Raw genomic sequence first — 21,374 nt, 5'->3', positions numbered from 1 at the left:
CTATTGATACAGGGGGAGCTCCTTTGTTATGTGCAAAGTGCATTTCAAGCATTAGTTGTTTATTTACGCATATCAAGGGGGGCTTCCTGTATTTGTAGTTTGGCATGGCATCACTCATATATTATATCTTTCTGGACATGCTCTAACCGTATTGTCATCAAATCACCAGATTGAAAGTGCATTGATTTCTCAATGACATTTTGGTGTCAATGACAATGGGTTAAGTAAGGACTAATGTCGGTTATCAAGTGTATCTCAGAACATTGGTTTCTTGGTGTTCTTTGGAGGAGATGGATGGCCCCCTAATTCAAAAAGGGAAAAAGGCATTGGTTTTCTGAAGACTCAAGGATTTTTTGGTTTTATTTGAGTCATAGGGAAAAGGCATTGAGGGGTCTCTCCTTGGAAATATGGTGAAACTCATCTTTGTACATTCTTATACACATAGTCAACCGTATAGAGGGAAAAGGGTATCGGGGCGACATGGTCCAAACGTTTGGGAGCGTTTTGGTGCACGGCCGTCGTAAGTTGCCCTTGGTACTAATACTCAGCTCAGCAATTAGGCAGGCATGGCGCCTATTGCAAGCTCCGGAGTCACTTTGTGCGAGGGTTTTACAGGCAAAATATTACCCAAATGGTGACATTCTAATGGCAATTCCAACAAACAGTATGAGTACACCTGGAGGAGTATCTTGAAGGGGCTCGAGATTGTAAAGGAGGGTTATATCTGGACGATCGGTTCTGGCGAATATATCAACATGTGGTCTGATCCGTGGCTGCCTACGAATGAAGCAAGGGCACCTTTCACTAGACAGGGGAATCAAATTCTAACCCGTGTGTCAGAATTGATTGATCCAGTAACAAACACTTGGGATGAACAATTGGTCAAGCAAACTTTTCTACCCCCCGACTCCAATGTAATCTTGGGCATTCCTTTGTGCGAACAACATTATGATTTTGTAGCATGGCAGTATGATGCGAAAGGTCTTTTCTCTGTGAAATCTGCATACTGTGTGCATGTCAATATGTTAGATATGAAATCTGCAAGACCATCGGGACGAGTTCCAGTACAGGTGTTTGGAAACAGAAAATTTGGAAGAAGCTTTGGGAAGTAAAATGTCCTGGGAAAGTTTACCATTTTTTGTGGCGTCTTGCACATAATAGCCATCCTCTGTTGATGAATATCGAGAGACGTGGAGTTGAGTTTGACACAAAATGTGTTATGTGTGGGAGGGTGTTTGAAGATGGTAGTCATCTGTTCCTCCGGTGCAAAGAGGTCAAGGCTATTTGGCGAGCGTCCGAGCTTGATTAACCCGTCTTTATCTTACGGAAGCAAGCAACTCTATGGAGATGACTGAGCGCATTCTAGGTTTGCCGGCGGAGACTAAGCTTCGTACTATCTGCCTGCTGTGGAAATGGTGGACAGAGCGAAACAGGAAACGACATGGTGAAAGACGTTTGTCTCCGTCAGATTTTTCGAGCCAGACCACAATTTTATCTGAATGGTTGCCTCAACAACCCCTTGTACAAACTGTGACTGTCGCTAGCGAACCAAAATGGAGTTCTCCGCCTCCCGATTGCGTTCAGATTTGTGTGGATGCTGCCTTTTTAAATAGTGGAGATGGCGGATGGGGCTGCATTGCTAGGGACGAGGGGGGTGATGTTATTTTTGCAGCTGCTGGCAGAATGGACTGTCTCTCTGAAGCCATACATGCAGAAGCGTTGGCCATGATGAATGCTATCAGGCTAGTCGAACAGTTCAGTATGGGCCGAGTTATATTTATCACGGAATGTCTTCCTCTGAAGCTTGCATTGGGGTCAGATACCTAGGATCGTGCACCTCTTGGCATCCTGTTCCGTGAAGCAAAGTTCAAACTGCAAGCAGGATTTATAGATTATAGAATAGATGCTTGTCCTCGTCAATGTAATGTTCCGGCCCACTTGTTAGCTGGTTAGGGCATCTACAATGCCAGGTGCCTGACCAGGCGCTTACGAAGGAAACAAAATAATAGTATTAAATTAGAAAAATCTAAGAGCCTGACCTTCCAACGCCAGATGCTAACCATGGACGCTAATTGTACGCTAATTAAACTGATTATGTGGCGCATGCGAGGGAGAAAAGGAAGGAAGCGTTCGACGCAACCTTTTGCGCCCGCTGGCGTCCGATGCCAGGATTTGACAGCTCCAACTGCCCATCGACCGGGATATCAGCAGGAAAAAATCCCTGGCGCCTCTCCAAGCGCCCAGCATTGGAGATGCCCTTATGGTTCAAGGGCCTTGATCAACAGCCAACGTATTTGGCTTACTGATCTTCCCCAAGATGTAAATGGTGGTTATGGTTCAAGGGCCTTGATCAACAGCCAACGTATTTGACTTACTGATCTTTCCCAAGATGTAAATGGTGCTGTGGCCGACGATTGTGCCGTGTCCACTAGTTAATTGGAATGCATTGTGTTCCACGTCAAAAAAAAACTCGCAATGGGACCCCTGGAATCAGGATGCATGCGCATGCATCTGCCTGCCCTTTTGCTTATTTGCCATAAATTTTTGCGCGCGCTCTGCTTTTGATTAGTGAATACAGGGTTCGGCATTTTTGCGTTCGTTCTGCAATGGATTAGTTCACAGTGTGCGGCGCCGTTGCATATCGCCGTCATTAATCAGTGAAGTTTTGTTGCTAAAGAAACTTAGAACATTGGAGCTCCTCGCCTGCATCAGACCAGCCATAAAACTAAACGAAATATGACTACAACGAATAATCCCTAGCCACGACAAAATCACGAGTGGGCACCAGACATGACAATTTCTCAAAATTGATAAGATGCGACTTCTCGTGCGTCACACACACATTGAACAAACGTAATGTTGATGTAGCTTTCGAACTAGATGAAAACACGAATCTGAGCCAGCTGCCAAGATAACACGCCTGATATTATACATTAGGTTAAGGGACTACAGCAATGATTGCCTAGTGTATTAGTCTAATAAATATGCCCAGCCAATAATATAGTAGGGACCATATTAACGGCAGCATAAATAAGATGCCAGAAAGTAACTTCTGAACAACTGGCTTAATCCCGGCCCACAGCGAACCAGCCAAGGCCAGAACTACTTCCTTCTACCTTGTAGTAACGCCGCAAGAGTCAATCGCTCCCGTTTCCAGCATCTGAACATGCATAGAATTGTCACTATGGTAAGAAACAGATGTGGGCATTTCAGAGAGTGCATAAAGCTTTACATTAGGTGATTTAGCATGAGAGAACGACAAAATAGTTAACCGCTAACAAAGAAAATGTTTAAGGGCCTCTTTGGTTCACAAGATTCTTAAAATGCAGGAATAGGAAAAATACAGGATTGCAATGTCATGTCCATCTGAATCCTACAAGAATTTGGTTTGATTGATTGCTTCACAGGAAAAGCAAAGGATTCCTTTCCAACAGGTTTGAGTCGATGCTGAAATGTAGTACAATGGAATCCTTATGAAAAATTCCTATGGTATTCAGTACCTACGAATCAAAGGACCAGCACATGAAAATTCCCCAAGGGTTTCAACCCTCCAAAATTCCCATGGAAATCCTTTGAATCAAAAAGTTACTTTTTTTCCATTAGATTGTGTGGCTCAAACAGCTACACATATTTTAGGCAATTTGAATCATGGTCACTCCTTTACTAGTAAGCGTAGGAATCTACAGAAAACAGATGTAAATGGATATGTATGCAGGAGTTTCCTGAAATTCTCAAACTGAAAAATGTCTGACTTCTATGGCACTACAAAGTTTCAGGATCAAACTTGATACTATTTGCAGGATACAAAAGAAGATAAATATAGGTGCCAAAGTGATAAAAACATTTAAAACACCACCTAGTGCTGCCTGCCAGGTTCATATCTTTCAAAGTTCAATTTTTCCAAACTTCATCGCAAAAAAGTTAATGTAGACAACAATTGATATTTCTCCTCAATACAACAGTAAAGAAAGTTGTAAATAGCAATGCTGTTGACAGTAAATTCAAATGTTACAAACTATTGAATCATACCATCAGCACATCCATCTCCAGCTTCTGCATCGTCGTCGTCACCTTTATCTCCACCCTCCACATTCTCCTCTTCACCATCATCATCATCATCATCATCGCTGTCACTATCAGCTTCAATTTTAGGCACTGGCAGGGGTATAAAACTAGATGCATTTCTCCTACGAGAACTCGTGATAATATTGCTCATGTCTATGCCCTCAAGATCCTTTGCTCTTTCCTTTCTTTTTCTCACTGCTTTAATTTCTGTTTAAAAAATGCATAACAGTTAGGCAAGTCAACTGATTACATGTAACATACACATGCTTCAAGTAATCTATACATTAACTCCAGGCAGCACTCACAACAGAAAAAATATACATAACCAGCTAAAAGAGTTCAGGAGCAAGGTTACCCCATCACAATTCAGTCACATATATTATTATTTGGAAACACATTCTACAGTGTTCATAGTTTTGAGAAACACGTGCTAGTTTTCCTATTCTGTTTTAAGATTCAAGACTCGTTAATGCACTATTCCTAAATCTCTACTTACTATAAAGAGAGAGTTTTGTCTTCTGTCCTGAGATCCTTCCTACCCCCGCATGATAAAAAATGGGAGAAAAAATATCATCGCAAAATCAGGAGAAAAACTCCATGCATGATCGGTTAGGGCAAAAAAGAAACAGAAAAAAAAAACATACACGCCCGCGTCCTCGTGTCACCGAAGTACAACTGCCCTTCTCTTATGTAGAACTCTCCTGTGCTCTCTTATGTAGACCGGAGGCGGCCACAGGGGGAAAGAAGGACCGCGGGGTGAGGCTGGAACGTGCTCTCGATTGGTTGCGCAACAAGACAGGGTCACAGGGCCAGACGCTCGTCATCTCCCACATCCACACGCAGCGCCATTAGGCACACCACCGAGGTGGCTTCGTCACCGGTGGCACTGGATGGTCGCAGATGGAAAGCCCAGCCTCTGTGATAGGCCGCAATGAAGCCGGACTGGTGGGTGGTGGACAGCGAGTTGGCGTACCTCACCGCAATCGCTCCGCCATCTCACGGGATAACCTCCAAACTGCCGCCGCAAGAAGATGCGCGAGAAGTTCATGCGCCTCGACCTCCCATGGCCATCATCTCCTCGGAATTTGGTGACCTTCACCGCCAAAGACGCCAACGAGGTCACCTTCCTGGCTTGCAGCTTCTTCGTCGTGAGCCCAGGAGATGGCATGACCTTTGTGCCTCCCTCCTCATGCTAAGTTGCCATGGCCGATGTTCACAGCGGCTGGAGCCGATCTCAGGTTCAATTTTTCAGAGCTCTTCCACCCCGGAGCCGGTGAGTCCCGCCGGAGAAGCCACTCTCCCTTCTGTTCTACCTCAGCAGCAGCAGCCCTCAAAACCGCGACTCCCCTAGAGCCACGGGCGGCGAGGACAGGCACGAAGCTATCCCATCTGTTGAAGCCGACTAGACTAACAGCCTTCTCAGATCCCAGGTTGCCTCGTTCCTTGCCCCTCCCTATTGTTTGTTTTATCAGTGCATCAAGTTACCATATCAAGAGTTTGCTAAAAATGCTTGGCAGAGATTTATACCTTTTAATATGCTTGCCATGTGTTTGTTAGAATGATTTACAGAAAGAAATTGGTTTAACATGAGATTGGTTTGGTTTTATCAATTGTTGAAAAACGTTTCCAAAGATGCATGTTTTATTTGCAGGCATTTAGATGATTTAGGCAAGACTTGATTGAAAGGAAAATATGGTGGGAGCTCAGCTCAAACCTGCTTGGGCAAATCCGTGGTGGTGTTTTGTGGAGATGGCCAACATGATTTGTGTCAGTGATCCGGAAAAGAATGTTCAGAAGAACAATAGAGCACCAACAACGGGTTAAAGGTATGTATAGGCACGGATGCAGAAGACCAATGGACCATCAGCCTAGCAAAGCATTCGTGCTCTGTTTTTTGGCCAGAATCTGTTTCTAGATCATCATTATTACTTGCTGCTTTTGACGCATCTCATATATTTCTTGCTCATCGAATGTACTCATCATTTACCTGGAGATGGTCCGCCATAGATACTATTCAAGAATACAAGGCATCTAACTGATGCAACATTTGAGTGGTAAGAAGTACACTAAGTTGTTTCTCAGATTCATGAGCACGTAGTGGTTTATTTTTTATTCATTGCAACAAACGAACGCTTTGCTAGTCAAGGCAGAAACTCAGATCTGTGTGCGTGGGTTCACAACCTTGTGCACCCACCGCTTGATCCTGCACCCAAGGAGAGTTCTCCAAGGTAAAAGAGTTCGAACGAGATTATCCCATCACAATTCAGTCATGCAGTATATATTATTATTGGGAACAAACACCTTCCATAATGTTCATAGTTTTGACGAACATGCGATAATTTTTCCTTTTTCTGTTTTAAGATGCAAGGGACAAGACTCATTACCGCACTTTCTAAATCAAGGTAGAAGTGAGAATCGGATCGGGTGGGCAGATTCACAACCTTGTGCACCCACCGCTGGATCCTGCACCCAAGCAGAGTTCTCCACAAAGAACAATTCGATTACCTAACATCCTATTGCTACCCATATAAACTTTAGAAAATGAAACAACTAACAGAAGCTTCCGCACGTAATAATTACAAGTAATTCAGCAACAAACTGGACCTTTCTCAGAAGGGTGTGAAGACAATCCTTCCTTTTCAAGTATATCCTCCAACTCCTTTATCAAACAAGCCTCACGCTTGCTCTCCGGGGCCTGCTTTGCCCTCCGATACACAGAAGGTGGCACACTAGTTTAAGATAACACATTAGTAAAATTCGTTATTTGAAAATGCATCAACTTGCATTCAAGTATCCAAAGTAAGGATTACCTCATTCCACAAGATTTTATTACTGACTTAAGACGTTCTACTCGTTTGCCATGGGCTGGAGCTGCCTGTTGTTTTTGCGCAAATCAAAATATAAAAACGGTAAAGCTAATATATCGAGAGAACAAGTATTCCAGAACCCAACATAAAAAACAAATAAAAACCTTCTTATCATTCACAGCAGATGAAAGGGGATTATCTTCTGCAGAATTTTGACCTTGATCTTTATCACTTTTATTGTCTCTTTTTGCAAAAAAAATCTGCTGTTTTATATATCTGCCTTTTTCAGCCCCCCTCTTTATTGGCCTTATATCCTCATCACTGTCTTCCTTCTCACTATGACTATTATTTAGTTCAGAGGTATCAGAGTCTTGACGAGCTCTTTTAGAGCCTTTACTTGTTTTCTGACCAGCATCCTTGCAAGCCTCCTGTTTACTATGATCCGTTGTTCCATTTTCAGGTTCTTGCAAAACCTATCATACAGAAAAATAAGAGAAACACAGTCAAAAAAGTCTTTCTAAGCTAAAGCTAATTCAAGCATCACACCACATGAGCTAACCAAATAGACACGTTTCTAATGCACATTTAAAACTTACTCTATCTAACTCTTTGGTAATAAAATCCTTAAAAGCATCCAAAGCTTTCCTCTCAAGTTTGAGGTCTTCTTCTAAAGTCCGTCGAACTCCTAGTAGAGTAAGAGTTCTGCATTGCTTCATTTTGTGAATACATGCTGAATAATCAAACACGCTACAAACAGGTAAAATGGATGTTGGAATGTTCTGTAGAAAGTCACTTATGCTCTCCTCATTTAGATTTAATCCAGACTCCAGCATTCAAGCCAAAATCAAGTAAATACAAACCTACATGCTTTCGCCAAGATAAAATAGACATGCCTAAAAAGTATGAAAAAATCTGAAGCATAATTAGAACAAGACATGTTGAAGTGTATAATTAAACTCGATATAAAATTTCTCGTACATTAATAGTCAGTACCTGATAATTCATTTTAAGATGAGTACTTTATAATGCTAACACAATCAATCTTTACTATTAAATGGGAATTGGTACGTTCGCTTCCTTGCCTCCAGGGTTTTCCTCCCTCCTATGATTCCCTCCCCCACCTTCTCCGTTCCGATTTTTTTCTCCTGCCTTTGTTTACGCGTGAAATAGGTTTTTCCTCCATTGGGTTTTTAATCCCTCATGAGTCGGACGGCTCCCTCTCACCTCTTCCCACTTGAGAGGCCCAACACTCCTGGCTATGGCGTACCCTAGATGGCCGCCACCGATGACAGCTCATCCCTCGCCCTCGATCCCGCTCGGAGCAAGTCAGACGAGGTGGTGACCTCCACGGCTGCTCCTCCTCCAAACCCCTCCCCAGCCGTAAAGCCTAAGGCGGCTAGAAATCGAGGGGTACCCCGTGGAACACATCTCCATCAGCTGACTGGAGACCTGCATCATCTTGCCGACACTGAGCCTCGCCTTCGACATAGGCTGGTGCTCGCAGCATGCCATGTCGAGCAGCCTCCCATGTATGTTGCCACGCCAGGGTTCTACAGGCTGCACCCACCCGCCATCTTCGTCCCCAAGTACCTCATGGAGCTCTCCTATGGTGAGTTCATCGGATGTATTGCCAATGTGGTGAGCTGCTCGGATGTGTGCCATTTATCTCTCCTGCTTGCATCGCATGCTTTGATCTTTTTTGGAGTTCTTTAGTTTGATCATATTTCTTCATTAGATTTGTGTAGGCCATGTAGAAGGCCATCATCAGGAAGGCTGGAAGGGTGAGGATCTGGAGGCCATGCCAGGTTTCATATAGGTTAGTTTCGAGGAAAAGTGGTAAAGCAAAACAAGGATACCACATTGATTTATAAATTAGATCATTGTGGAGCTCAATCGAAAGGGAAAACGGGATTTATAGCAACAAGGCAGAGTGGGGATTCGGTTTTTGATGATTAGTAGTGAGATCGATCAATGCATGAGATGGATTTGGATGGGGTGGGTTTGCTCAGGAGGAGGTGAGAGAAGGACGTAGGTAGAAGAACCTTGAGACGATGGTGAGACTGCTGATTCAACCCTTCTTTATTTGGTTGGCCCTATATTGTTTGGGCCTTTCATGTGCATGTATGGCAACCATTTATTTGTGCAAAACTATGTCTACCCTTGTTCACTAGATATGGTCAATCCGTAGGTTTAGTGATCCGATTATGGGGCTTTTATTATGGCACCGAACTGTGCATGAAATTTTGCTAGCCTCCTATTCTCGCTCTGAATATGTGAATCACATGACATTTTATTCCACAATATGTTCTTGTTGAACCGCTATGGGCCCTAGCCCATCTTGATATGTCTGTTGGGCCCAAGCCCATGAGTGGATCTGACCTAGAAGAGGTGCCCCTCCTCCTGTGTCCCGTGAGAGCCGCCACAAAGAGTGAACCACGCGAGCCACCAGACACAAGAAGGAATCCCGTCTGAAGGTACTCCCCTCCCGTACCAACATGGTATCAGATCAGGCGGCGGCAGTGGCGTAGTCGCTCGCCATCGAGGTGGCAGGGCCAGGCGGGTAGAGGCGGCTGCGGGCGCGGCCGTGTGCGTGCGCGCGAGGCGGCAGTGCTGTGACGCGGCGGCGCGGGAGCTGCATGGCCGGCGGCGGCGGAGCCAGGAGCAGAGGCGGCTGGCGGATCTAGGAGCAGAGGCGGCTGGCGGTGCTGTGGCTGCACGACAGAGGAGGTGTGGCTCTGTCACTTTGTGGGAGCTCAATCTGGATTAGGACGTGCTCGGGCTGGACCGCTGGTGTGTCTGCTGTTGCTACTTGTCTCTGCAGCTTGCTCGTGAGGCTGTGGATTCAAATTTTCTTTTGGGGACTTGCTGCGGTGTGGCTGCTGGGAGTGTGGTGTGGCTGCTGCCGTTGAGAGCTGCTACTGTCGAGTAACTGGACTGTGTTATTCTGGGGGTTGCTGCTGCTGTTTATCCCGACCAACGATGGCTGAACCAAATGCTCTTGCTGAGGCTTTCGAGAAGCTAGCGAAGATCCTCGCAGAGTCCAACTCTGGGGCCAACGCTCCTCGACAGGAAGTGTCTCAGAAACTTGAAATGTCGCCTCTGGACATGAAGCTAGGGGGCGACAAATTATTTGAGTTGGTCCAGGAGGGCTTTGTGGGCTGTGGAGCAGAAGGAGCTTGATGGACATTTGCTGGGCACCGTTGCAGAACCAGGAGACAAGTGTAGTGCAGAGGGAAAGAGGTGGAAGGTCATCCACTCCGTACTTATGGTGTGGTTGTTGAACTCCGTGGTGCCCTCCATTGGACGCTCCGTGGAGGGGCTATCCACACCTGCAGAGATATGGAAGATTCTGTACACCCAGTACTCTGGCAAGGGCAATGTCATGCTCATTGCTCAGATTGAGGACAAGATTAGGTTGCTGCGCCAAGATGATGACATGTCAGTGATGGCATACGTGGCAGAACTGCAGGCTCTATGGGCAGACCAGGATAACTGCGACCCTTTGGAACTCTATGATGCCGCTTCAATCGAGTCAGGGCACAAATGGATGGCACGGAGACATGTGCTGAAACTTTTGGCTGGCCTCAAAGGTTGCTTTGATGGCAGGAAGGCTTCCCTGATGCACCTAGTCTGCCTACCATTGCCGAGGCTATTGCAGCGATGACTCAAGAGGAGGTGCGCCTATCTCTTGAGCATGCAGACGTGAAGGTTGTGCCAGCTTCGACATTTGCAGCCACTGAGCGCATGGAGTGGGGAGATCCCAACAAATGTCATATCTGTGGGGAGGCGGGACACTGGAAGAGGGAATGTCCAACTCGTGGCAGAGGCAGGGGATACAACAGAGGGGGAACTGGCAGAGGCAGGAGTGCTAGAGGCAGAGGTGGATACTCACAGACCTCACGGGGTCAGGCTTCTAGGGGCAGAGGTGGCTACTCAGGACACTCGGGGGGTCAGAGGGCTCACATGGCCGTTGCAGGAGACATGGGGACATCAAAAGGCAAGGATGTTGATGATGCTGCCTATGGTCACTTTGCTCACTGGGCCTCCACTGATGAAGGTAATTTGGAAAGAGCATCTCTTGCTACTAATGAAAGTGCTCCAGAGTGGGTTCTTGACTCTGGAGCATCTAAGCATGTTGCTAGTAAATCCTGTGTGTTCGAGTCTTACAATAAGCATCCCCCTTCTCACACGGGCACTATACAAACGGCTGATGGCACAAAACAGCCTGTCATAGGGATTGGTACAGTAAAGTGCACTCCAACCATCTCCCTATCCTCAGTTTTACATGTGCCAGCTTGTCCTGTCAATTTGGTATCTTTCAGTGCTCTCGTTGATGACATAGACTGTCGTGTGATCCTTGACAAATTCGGTTGCGTGATTCAGGAGCGACAGACGAGGCAGATGGTTGGGACTGGCACCAGGCATAGGGGGCTCTGGTACATGGACCAGGAGGTGCAGCCGAACTTGGTGTGTGCTGCGACTATGGAGGACAAGGAGAAGGAGGTGATGATCCATCACTGTAGGATGGGGCATATATCTTTTGATAAGATGAGTAGAATCTTTCCGGATGTTATGTGTGGGATAGGCAAGGGCAAGTTGACATGTGATGCTTGTGAATATGCCAAACACACAAGAGCCTCATATGTGAGTAAGGGGCTTAGAAGCATATCCCTGTTTGTGTTGATTCATTCGGATGTATGGACTTGCCCAGTTGTGTCAATGAATGGAATGAAGTACTTTGTTACATTCATCGATTGCTATTCTCGTATGACTTGGCTTTATTTGATGCGTCACAAAGATGAGGTGTTTAGCTGTTTTCAGAATTTCCATGCCTTCATGAAGAATCAATTTCAGGTGCAGGTGCAGGTGATCAGGACTGACAATGGTATAGAGTATGTGAACAACACCTTTGGGGCCTTCTTGTCTGATCAAGGTATTCTTCATCAAACATCATGCCCAGACACCCCTCCTCAGAATGGAGTGGCAGAAAGGAAGAATCGACATATTCTTGAGGTTGCTCGGTCATTGATGTTTACAATGAATGTGCCCAAGTTCTTGTGGAGTGAAGCAGTTATGACAGCCACATACCTGATCAACCGGACACCATCAAGAATACTAGGCATGAAATCGCCGTGTGAGCTAGTATACGGAGAAACTAAGTTTGTTGTTCCCTCAAAGTTGTTTGGCAGTACTTGTTTTGTTCGTGATCATCGTCCTTCTGTTGGGAAACTTGATCCGCGAGCAGTGAAGTGTATTTTTCTGGGCTATTCTTCTAGTCAACAGGGGTATACATGTTGGTGTCCCTCTGAGAAGCGTAGGTTTGTCAGTATGGATGTCACCTTCAGGGAGTCTGAGCCATTCTATGGTGAGCCCACAGATCTAAGTGTGTTGCTTCAAGGGCTTGACCATTCACACTCTGTGCAGGATGGTCAAGAGGGGGAGAAGGCTGTATCTCGCACTCAGGAGGGTTCTGTGGACACCAACACTAATGATGATGTGGGGGTTCAAGTCCAGCCAATTGTGGGTACAATTCCAGTTGGTACTCTCACTGATGGTGATGTGCAGGTTCAGGTCCAGGCACCAATGGGTTCCATTCAGATTGGTAATCTCCAGCTCCCTGTTCGAGATCGGTGGCAGAAGACTCCCCTAGTGTACTCTCGACGACAGCCACAAGTGCCACAAGTGCATGACTCGTCTGGTATATTCCCGGCGGCAACCACAAGTGCAGGGGGAGCAATCAGTGCCTGGGGAGCAGCAACGCAGTGGTGCAAGCTCATCTGACACAGTGGAACTGCCTATTGCATTGCGAAAGGGGACACGTGAAGCAACACAGAAGGCTTTACCACCGGAGGTTTTTGATGATCATGACATTGGAAATTATGTGTCTTATGAGGCTTTGTCTCCTTCCTATAGAGTGTTTGTTGCGTCTCTTCAAACTGTGTCAATCCCAAAGGATTGGAGGGCCGCAAAGCAAGATCCGAAGTGGCGTGAAGCGATGATAGAGGAGTTGGAAGCACTGAGAAAAAACAAGACCTGGGTGCTAACCACATTGCCGGCAGAAAAGAAAGCAGTGAGTTGTAAGTGGATCTATACAGTGAAGCAGAATCCCGAAGGGAAGGTGGAACAGTATAAGGCCAGATTGGTCGCCAGAGGATATAGTCAAACTTATGGAATTGACTATGATGAGACGTTTGCTCCCGTGGCAAAGATGAACATGGTAAGGATATTGGTCTCCTGTGCTGCAAACTTTGGGTGGAAATTGCATCAATTAGATGTCAAGAATGCCTTCTTGCATGGTGAGTTGCAGGAAGAAGTGTACATGAAGATACCACCAGGTTTTGGTACTTCAGAGACCACGGAGAAGGTATGCAGGCTGAAGAAATCCTTGTATGGACTGAAGCAATCACCGAGGGCATGGTTTGATAGGTTCAGACATGCTGTCCGTGGCATGGGGTATGGTCAGTGTAACGGTGACCACACGATGTTCTACAGGCACTTTGATATGAAGATCACCATTCTTGCTGTTTATGTGGATGACATTATCATCACTGGAGATGATAAGGAGGAAATAGAGAGATTGAAAGGCTGTCTAAGCAAGGAGTTTGAGGTAAAAGACTTGGGCAATCTAAAGTACTTCCTTGGCATAGAAGTGGCTCGGACAGAGAAGGGAATATCTTTGTGCCAACGAAAATGCACCTTGGATCTCTTGAGTGACATGGGCATGATGGGATGTCGTGCAGCCCCTACTCCGATTGAACAAAATCATCAAGTGACAGCACAATCAGGTGAGCTAGTGAATAAGGAAGATTATCATAAGCTGGTTGGGAGGTTATTGTACTTGTGTCATACAAGGCCTGACATTACGTACGCGCGTGGGGGTTGTGAGTAGATACATGCATGAACCAAGTAGTGGACATCTTGATATTGTTCACAGAATCCTGAGATACTTGAAGGGGACTCTGGGTAAAGGGTGGTGGTTTGTGAAGAGTGGACATCTTGAGGCGGATGGCTATAGTGACTCTGATTGGGCTAGCTGTCAAGATGATAGAAGATCAACTTCAGGCTACTGTGTGTTTGTGGGAGGAAATTTGGTGTCATGGAGAAACAAGAAACAGACTGTTGTGTCTAGATCAACAGCAGAAGCTGAGTATAGAGCATTAGCCCAAGGGTTGTGTGATATGCTCTGGGTGAAGCACCTGCTGTGCGAGTTGAAACTTCTGAGTAAGGGACCCTTGAGGGTGTGGTGTGACAATCAGTCAGCTATAGCCATTGCTAATAACCCAATTCAACATGATAGGACGAAGCATGTGGAAATTGATCGCGTCTTCATTAAAGAGAAACTTGATGCTGGGATCATCAGCCTTACACATGTCAGCTCTGGGCAGCAATTTGCAGACTGCTTGACAAAGGGACTGGGAACAAAGGACTGTAACTTGGCGTGTGACAAGATGGGGATGGTAGATATCTACCACCCATCTTGAGGGGGAGTGTTGAACCAGTATGCATGGTTTTTGAGTCGCTGATTAGTCGCTGTATAGTCGCCGACTAATCGCCAAGTCGTTTTCCAAAAATCAGGGCGACTTGCGACTATACAGCGACTTATCGCGACTATACAGCGACTTTCGTCGACTATACGCCGAGCCGCAGGGCTCGCGGCGACTCGCCAAGTCGCGACTCAAAAACCTTGCCGGTATGGGCCCTAGCCCATCTTGATATGTCTGTTGGGCCCAAGCCCATGAGTGGATTTGACCTAGAAGAGATGCCCCTCCTCTGTCCCGTGAGAGCCGCCACAAAAAGAGTGAACCACGCGAGCCACCAGACACGAGAAGGAATCCCGTCTGAAGGCACTCCCCTCCCGTACCAACAGTTCTCTAATTACATCAGAAATGGTGAATCATGAGAAATGTTACTCAATAACCAGGGCAAAGAATTGATACATGTTAAAATTTGATCAATTTAGGATTCAATGCCGAAGTGAACATGGTGTGAATGCCAGGCATATGAATAGGCACAACTACACCTTAAATGTTGCTATCCTGCTCATTGAGAACTTGAGATTGCTCATTTTGCTGCTTCGAAGAGTTAAGCTCCAACAATGGAGTGGCAGAGAGAGCTTGCCACTGGCATCACCTTGCTGAGTGCTTGCTTTCATGTCACAATCTCACTTTTAGGCATTTCATAGCCATAGAATAAATTGGAATTATTATGCTCAGTACACCAAATGGTGTTCCTAGGTAATGCACTGTATGAAACTAACTTTTGTCTTTAAGAGTGTGCAACTATGCACTGAAATGCTATGGATGATTTTTATCTTTATGGTGCTCATAACAGACTTTCATTTTGGATTTGTATGAATAGGCACAACTACACCAAATTGACTGTAGGTGTTCCACTTGCTTTCTGACCATGTTTGCACCACAACAATGCCACACTTATCCACACATTTAGGGCTTGGGCGCCCCCACGGTGTTATTAGTGTACCAGGAGGAGCCTAGCAGTTTAGGGCAGAGGAGTTCTCCGGTGTGAGCTATGAACAGGAGATGTTTTTATACATGGATAAGCGAGTTAAGAGTGAGTGGCCATATTAATTTAGCTGATATTTATCTTTGAGGTAACTTGCGAGAGAGCTAATTTACATCTTGTGTTGTGGTGTTTGCCTATAAATCTTTTATCATGTACATGTTGCAAACTTGATAGACATCAGACTGCTCGCTAATTAACATGGACATGATTCATTCTTTTTCTCCTTGATTCTTCATGTCATAGTTGTAGCTGCACAGATCATATTATTCTTATGTACGAACAAGCAGAAAAGTATGTTATAACTCACCACCCAGTGCTAGGCGTTGATTGGGTTACTTTTTTGTTTCAGATCTTAACAGCGGAGCGACAGTGCGATGGAAGTGGAGCTAGAGACTGAGCCTAGGATTAAGCAGAAGCGTAGTGAAGCCTATCATACATCAGGGCAGAGCTGGAGACAAGGCCATTTTTTGCTGCCTTACCTTCGTCAATGCGATGAAATATGGGCATGCTTTGGTATCCCGAGTCACTGTCTTCACCTTATATGTAAGATATTTGACTACTGAGTCGCTGGCACTGGCAGTTAAAATACATTGTGTAGATTACTTTGTCTGGTCTACTAGAATACAAGAGACACCAAGGTTGAATCAGCCAGGGAGGAGCTAACAATATGCCCCGAATCAGAATGGTATTGGTCAAAAAGTTCGTCAGTCTTAGCCGCTTCTTATGAATACAGTTAAAGTTCGTATTAGTGTCATTTTGGAGTACTAAATTTGTAGGAATGATATAATAGTTTCAATTAGACTAATTTATTGTAGTTTTATTTTATCAATAGATGTAGGAGTTTCTTACCTCTATGTTTTTTATTGAAGATTAAGATGTCTGGTATTATATCCATTGTCTACTTAGCAGGACATCTTTTGAACAAAAAATCTGTGAAACTTGCACATGTATCGTGGTCAAAATCTGCGAAGTAGAATTAATGACCTTTTGACCAAATGTTCAATTCCCGTATGTTTGTCGCCCGTGGCAACGCATGGGTATTATGCTAGTTATTATCACAAATGCTTGATAAAAGACCTGTCTTATAGCTTTCAATGGATCAATTATGCACTTAATAGTCTGTTATTATCACGGTTCCTAATAAATAATCAGATCACCGCAAACAACTAAATCTCATTGACCTTTTCAAGTTCCCAAGTTAAGTTTCCACCAGCTGTGACACTACACTGCCCACATGCCCTATAAATTATGCACTGCATATACAAGTTCCAACTGACGGTAATATTGCCCATTTCGGAAATAAATCTTTATAGCATGACAATGTGCAACATAACTATTTACTACTCATGAAACATTATCTTTTACTGGTCATGGGAAGAGAAAACTGTATCTCCAATATGAACCCCCCCCCCCCCCCCCCAAAAAAAAAGATATTTCACGATGGGTATGGAAATACGAAATAATGTCTTCCAACTAAAATAATCAATCAGGTCACAGATGGAATGGTTGACCCCTTTTTACTTTCTACAGGCTCCCAGAAGCAAATTTTACAATTTTAAATTATCTAGTTCACGCCAATACTTCTGATGGCATATGTGCTTATGTCACAAGGTAAAGGTAGATGCTTATACTCAAGCGAGATATTAGTAATTGTTGGCCATCGCAAGGCTTTCAAAACAGTAACAGCAGAGATTAACAATGACAGGTTAAGGAGACATACTCTGAGTTCTCTCTGAAATAGGAAGCCCTTTTGTCAATAGCTTTCTTTATCATAGCTTCGGTGATATTACTACCAGAACTGTGATTTTTCACCCCCTCCGGGTCTTTATCGGTTTCACTGGATCTTGCCCCCTGCTCATCAGGACTGGAGGAGATTTTGTTTGAGCCCAACATTGGTTGGGCATCTTCTGATAAGTTATCCACTTTAGCTTCAGCCCTCTCTGATGCATTATCAGTATTCTCATTGTCACAACCAGAAAACACCTGGTATCGTGCACAACGGATAGTAAAAGTGAACATTACAGAAAGCTGAGTAAATAATATGTGATGAATACAAACCTAGCAGGTTCTATCTGAAATTAAGAAATAAAAATACTTCTGCCTCCATTCCAAATTAAATGAAGTTCTACCTTTGTCCTAAGTCAAACTTCTTTTTACCAAGTCTACAGAAAAATACATCCACATATACAAAACAAAATTAATTTAGTAGATCCATCATAAAATATATTTCCATACTACTCCCTCCGTTCCAAATTACTCGTCGTAGAAATAGATGTATGTAGAACTAAAATACATCTAGATACATCCATACCTGTGACAAGTAATTCGGAACGGAGGGAGTATATACTCCCTCTGTTCTAAATATAAGTCTTTTTAGAGATTCCACTATGGACTACAACATACGGATGTATATAGACATATTTTAGAGTGTAGATTCACTCATTTTGCTCCATATGTAGTCTCTTGTTGGAATCTCTAAAAAGACTTATATTTGGGAACGGAGGGAGTATATTTGATGTTGTAAAATATCAGCACAATTTCCTGTAGAATTGGGATAAAACTAGTAATTTAACAATTTGGAATGGAGGGAGTATTATACTAATGGACTAATTTTCTAAACTTCCAAACAAAACTTAAGGGAACTAACATCTGAACTATCACAATATTTTATCAAATAAAAAATATACATGATTAAAGTTCCCCAGTTACAAAATCTGGGCACACAAATTTTGAGTTCAACAACGAATTGACCAAAATCATGGACACAAAGGTTTAACGGTTGAAAGTAACAACATATTAGCTATACAAGTGCAATTAAATTTATCTAGCATGAGTACATACTGCACCTCATCATTCATTTCTCACTTATTAACTTGTCATATGAATGATAATCTCTAAATATCCTCCTGACTCCTGCTCATTGATATTCAATAGAAAAAGGTGATCTCCATGCATTTAAGTTAAGCAGATTTCATTCTCAGTGACAAGTCATCTGATATAGCATAAAAACTACTGCTTATTACTGCATGGCCTAGAGTGCTTAGCCATGCGTGTATCAAAATTTGGAATTAGTCATGCAATCAAACCAGTACTAGTCATAGGTACAGGTTAATGGACTCAAGTGCTTGTTCTACGACGTGTGTGTTATATCAAGTAAATGTTATTATGGTGTCTTCACAAGATATTAAATACGTTATGGGTACTCAGTTTTCACATTCACGTAAGTAGTCACATTATTATCTTGAAGATAATCAGTCAACTTTGCATTACAAAAGAAGATAAATTAGCCAACTACAATGCAGATTAAATAGGAGACAATTGTCCGTGCTTACTTTTGTAGTAAGACATAACATTTTTGGAATAAGAAAAAAAATTGCAGTGCTCTGAAGAGAGTAGGAGCTAGGCAGGCGGCAGGTTGGCACCTGCGGCCTACTAAGGACTTGGCAGGAACAGTCTACAATTCCGAGATAAAAAACTTCATTTTCTTAATCAAAAGATAAGCCGATCTGCAGAATACACTATTTGCAAAATAATCAGTGCTAGCTTCTTAGCGGATAAACAAATACAATTAACCTTCCATGCAGTCAAAAACAATAAAGGCCACGGATACCTTTATATAATTCAGCCCAATAGCTTCCGTAAATATTAGAAGTAACATTTAACAAAGTTAAGATAAAATATCGTTAACATATGGAACCATTAATTGCACTTGTGGTATTTTCTCCATGTTAATTATTGCATCATCGGAAAGCCCATGTACATTATCATCCATCATACCTTGTCTACACATTGCCTAATGAACTTTTTATGAGGATCAAGTGAATTTATCTTCAAATCCATGTCCTTCTCCAATGTTCTCCTCACACCTTCAAGAGTCAAATAGCTGAAAAGGGGAAACATTGGTGTTATATTCTTCTGCGTTGACCAAGCTAAATAAGAGGGCACAAATCGTCCAAAATTCCTTAAGGAAGAAGAAAACACTGGCCTCTACTTTTAGACTAGAAAGCATAGATGGATGGTACTACCCGACGCACCCAGGTCTACAGAAACACCTTAAGTTGTCATGATCTCTTCGAGTGTCGCCTGCTCACAAGAAATCTGCTTCCTAGCCCTTACTAACCTTTAATAGCTGCATTTGGTATAGCACTTGCAAGTTGCAACAGCTTTGCAGAACACCGCGGAGAGGAAGAACCAACCATGCACATTGCATTACAGGACACCAAGGTCCATTCCCTCTGGCTAACACATGTGCCCATACACAGCAATGAAGTGCCCACAAAATCGACAAAGCCAGCAGTACACAACAATTAACTGCCCGCGAGGTTCCAGTTCCCTCTGTCTAAAGGATAAAACCCTAGAGTTTCCTTTCCATCCCCCTTAAGACCTAAATCTTAGGAGCTACAGGTACTGTGCCACATTCTGGACGGACCTAGAATCAATGCAGCCTGTTGCATCTATTTGCCTCGACCACCATCATCGCACAGACTAAATTGAATCCAGACGACCAAAACCCTCTCGGTTCCAGAACAATAGAACATACACCAACGAGCCACAGACTGAAATTCGAACTCCGAAGCAGCCCATCCCCGTCGCCGAAACCCTCGGACAGCAACTCGCGCCGCGCGTCGCCCAGACAAAAACCCTAGAAGGCATAGACCCCGCACAACCAACTAGTCCGAGAAGGGGAAACGAGCAGAGGTGGAGAAGGCGCTCACTCGGCCTGCTTCTTGAAGAAGGGGACGCGGGCGCGGAGGGCCTCCATGATCTCCGCCTCCCTCCCCCTTGTAGCCGCGGCGGCGGCGGCGGCGGCGCCGTCCGCCTCCATGCGACGGTAGCAGTGATGGTAGACTTTTTTTTTTTGCGGGGAGCAGTGAGGACTTCTTTCGGTGGTAACCGCGACTATCCCGCTGCTTCGGTCGTCTGCCTTGATGTGCACAAAGTTATATTTTTGCAAGGCAACAACCAAGGCCTAGGGTGCTTTCGGAACTTTAGATGCAAAGTATATTTGCAGTTTTTTTTTATCTAACCAGCAAAAGAGCCGCAACGGGAGAAAAAAATAACACTCATTTCAACCTAATAAATTAAATCAGTGACGTTGCAATAATTTATATACTAGAAAAGAAGTAATAGGAAGGATAATTTATAAGAGCAAAAGAGCCCGTACGTTGCAACGGGAGAAAAAAAATAACACTCATTTCAACCCAATAAATTAAATCAGTGAAGTTGCAATAATTTATATATCAAAAAAATGTAATAAAAAAGGATAATTTATAAACTAGATGTGAAACACATTTTTTTAGTTTGCCCGTGTGTGCCCTAACCTGTGTATATATATTAGTACAACATTGCCTAATCCTTATCTAGCTATAGATGGTGTTCGTCTCCTTTTCAGTTTTCACATCCTAGAGTCGAGTGCTCCCCTCCAAGCTGGCGTGCGGGATGAAACAAGGCGCGAGCAAGATGCATCATTATCGCACTCTCTCTACTCTTCATCCCTCCTCTCTCCTTCACTAGATAACCCGTTGCGTCAATGGTGTAAAGGGCGAGAGTAAGCCAATTATTAAAAGAGTGTGCATCAAAATATGTAGAGACGGAAGGAAACATATGAAAATAAGTACGGATTGATGATAGTCATACGGACAGGATTGTCATAATTTTCTTAGATAAGATCCAAAATGATGCCAGATATAAAAGTCTCGATAGGTACTTATAGTAATACCAAGTTACGTAGCAAAGGACTATTGTGATCTGCTTAGATTGGATAGACAATCATGCAAAGGCCCTTGGACGTGCACTTGAAGGCGAAAGCATATGCACACCCTTTCTTCATGTTTGCCTTATGGAAGAAGCTGCTCCAGTTCTTTGTGAGTGTAGCCCTGTTGTCGACGCCCTTGATAAAGTGAGCCATGACATTGATGGTCCCGTCTCATGTACTAATTGGTAGCTCAGCATACATGTGCGGGAAGAGGCTTCTCTTAG

At 44.0% G+C, this 21,374-nt stretch overlaps 1 protein-coding gene and 1 pseudogene across 1 annotated transcript; one reads left to right on the top strand and one right to left on the bottom strand.

Annotated features, from left to right (window-relative positions):
* Window positions 1–2,791: 2,791 nt before the first annotated feature.
* LOC109774638 (uncharacterized) lies at window positions 2,792–20,340 on the bottom strand. Its single transcript, XM_020333382.2, has 9 exons — window positions 20,111–20,340; window positions 19,173–19,278; window positions 17,116–17,378; window positions 7,469–7,574; window positions 7,037–7,345; window positions 6,876–6,940; window positions 6,670–6,794; window positions 4,030–4,272; window positions 2,792–3,160 (listed from the first exon to the last, which is right to left on the bottom strand). The coding sequence occupies exons 1-9, from the start codon at window positions 20,218–20,220 to the stop codon at window positions 3,138–3,140; spliced, it is 1,350 nt and encodes a 449-aa protein (XP_020188971.1). The 5' UTR covers window positions 20,221–20,340; the 3' UTR covers window positions 2,792–3,137.
* LOC141021282 (uncharacterized) lies at window positions 9,673–12,777 on the top strand (annotated as a pseudogene).
* Window positions 20,341–21,374: the final 1,034 nt, after the last annotated feature.

The sequence above is a fragment of the Aegilops tauschii genome, chromosome 4 (genome assembly GCF_002575655.3).
Source record: "Aegilops tauschii subsp. strangulata cultivar AL8/78 chromosome 4, Aet v6.0, whole genome shotgun sequence".
In the NCBI taxonomy this organism is placed as follows: Eukaryota; Viridiplantae; Streptophyta; class Magnoliopsida; order Poales; family Poaceae; genus Aegilops; species Aegilops tauschii.
This window is presented reverse-complemented; position numbering and strand designations above follow the sequence as displayed.